Source organism: Nicotiana attenuata, unplaced genomic scaffold (assembly GCF_001879085.1).
Source record: "Nicotiana attenuata strain UT unplaced genomic scaffold, NIATTr2, whole genome shotgun sequence".
Classification (NCBI taxonomy): domain Eukaryota; kingdom Viridiplantae; phylum Streptophyta; class Magnoliopsida; order Solanales; family Solanaceae; genus Nicotiana; species Nicotiana attenuata.
In genome coordinates this window covers 80-1,532 of record NW_017702992.1, presented here as the reverse complement: position 1 = coordinate 1,532, position 1,453 = coordinate 80, and the positions used below count along the sequence as shown (strand labels likewise).

General features: G+C 35.9%; 1 protein-coding gene across 1 annotated transcript; it reads left to right on the top strand.

The window, feature by feature from the left end:
• Positions 1-81: 81 nt before the first annotated feature.
• On the top strand, positions 82-930 carry LOC109222800 (E3 ubiquitin-protein ligase RHA1B). The gene has a single exon (XM_019387110.1). The coding sequence runs from the start codon at positions 247-249 to the stop codon at positions 742-744; it is 498 nt and encodes a 165-aa protein (XP_019242655.1). The 5' UTR covers positions 82-246; the 3' UTR covers positions 745-930.
• The last annotated feature ends 523 nt before the right edge of the window (positions 931-1,453 follow it).

The window sequence follows — 1,453 nt, the reverse complement described above, 5'->3', positions numbered from 1 at the left end:
GTTCCCCGTAATTTTACTCAAACCCAAGCCCTTTTCTGTCTTTTCATCACTCCCCTTCTCCTCCTATATAATTCACCTCCCCGTTTTCCGTTTTCTCTCCGCTTTCTCAAATCTCAGCTTCTTCCCTCTCTAACCATATCTCCATTTTTTACACACACTAAATTGTTAAATTGCTTCACACAATCCGTGTGTTTGGTTCTGTTCTTCTGAAACCGAACATTTTAGTATTTCGATTTCCAAGAAACAATGGGTTTTCCAGTTGGTTACACGGATTTATTCTTACCCAAATTGTTAGTCCACGTACTAACAATTCTGGGTTTTATCAGAAAGTTCATTTGCACGCTTTTCACAGTTCTGGGTCTAGGAGATTTCCTCGAACCCGAAATGCCATTCCCGACCCGACCCGAATCTCACTCGGAGCTCCACTCAGTGTCAGCAACGTTGATCCGTGAGCTGTTGCCGGTCGTTAAGTTCTCTGAACTTGTTGACCCGCCGGAGAGCTGTGCCGTTTGCTTGTATGAATTTGATGGGGATGATGAGATCCGACGGCTCACAAATTGCCGACATATATTCCACCGGAGCTGTTTGGACCGTTGGATGGACCATGATCAGAAGACTTGTCCACTTTGCCGTACGCCGTTTATTCCCGACGATATGCAAGATAGTTTTAATGAGAGATTATGGTTGGCTTCCGGCATTTCCGATTTTTACGGCGAGTATTCTCCGGTCGCTGCCGGTTTGTAGCACTACTGATTTTTATTTTTCCCGGTGGTTGGGATTTGATAATGTAAAATGTATATACTACAAGAGAAAGAAAAGAAAAAAGATGAGGGTGGAAAAGAGAAAAAAAAAATTACTCCTATTTGTATAGTGTACAATTTTGAGACTATGGAATGAAAATCGATAGTTTAAATTTTCATTTTTCGTGAATTTGAACTCTAGTTTTAGTTTTCATTTTTCGTGTATTTTGAACTCTACTACTTAATTACATCTTTTTGCAATTTAATTTTACTAAATTTAGATGTCACACTCATGTTGTGAAATTCAATGAAGGTCCAGTCAATATTGTTACAAATAATTCGTACACTTTATTTGGTCAACTATTGAATATTTTGGATAAAAAAGACTATCCATTCATAAATTCATTTTTTTTTGTAAAGACTATGAATGAGAAAAAACTAATATCAAGACATGTTCAAAATCATTTAATTGAACGGTAATTATATGTAAGAAAGAAAATAAAAATGCAATTACAGCTATTTAATGTGTAATATTTTTTGCTAGTAATTTGAATCAATTGGTAGTACAGAGTTTCGTAGTTATGCTGGCTGTTGGAGTATTTTATTTTTATGCAATTAGTTGCAAATATGAGACTAATTGTAATACTATAAAAAATCTCAAGCTTGGTACTGACAATAATTTTGGTCAATAATAACTTTGGATTAGCGCAAAT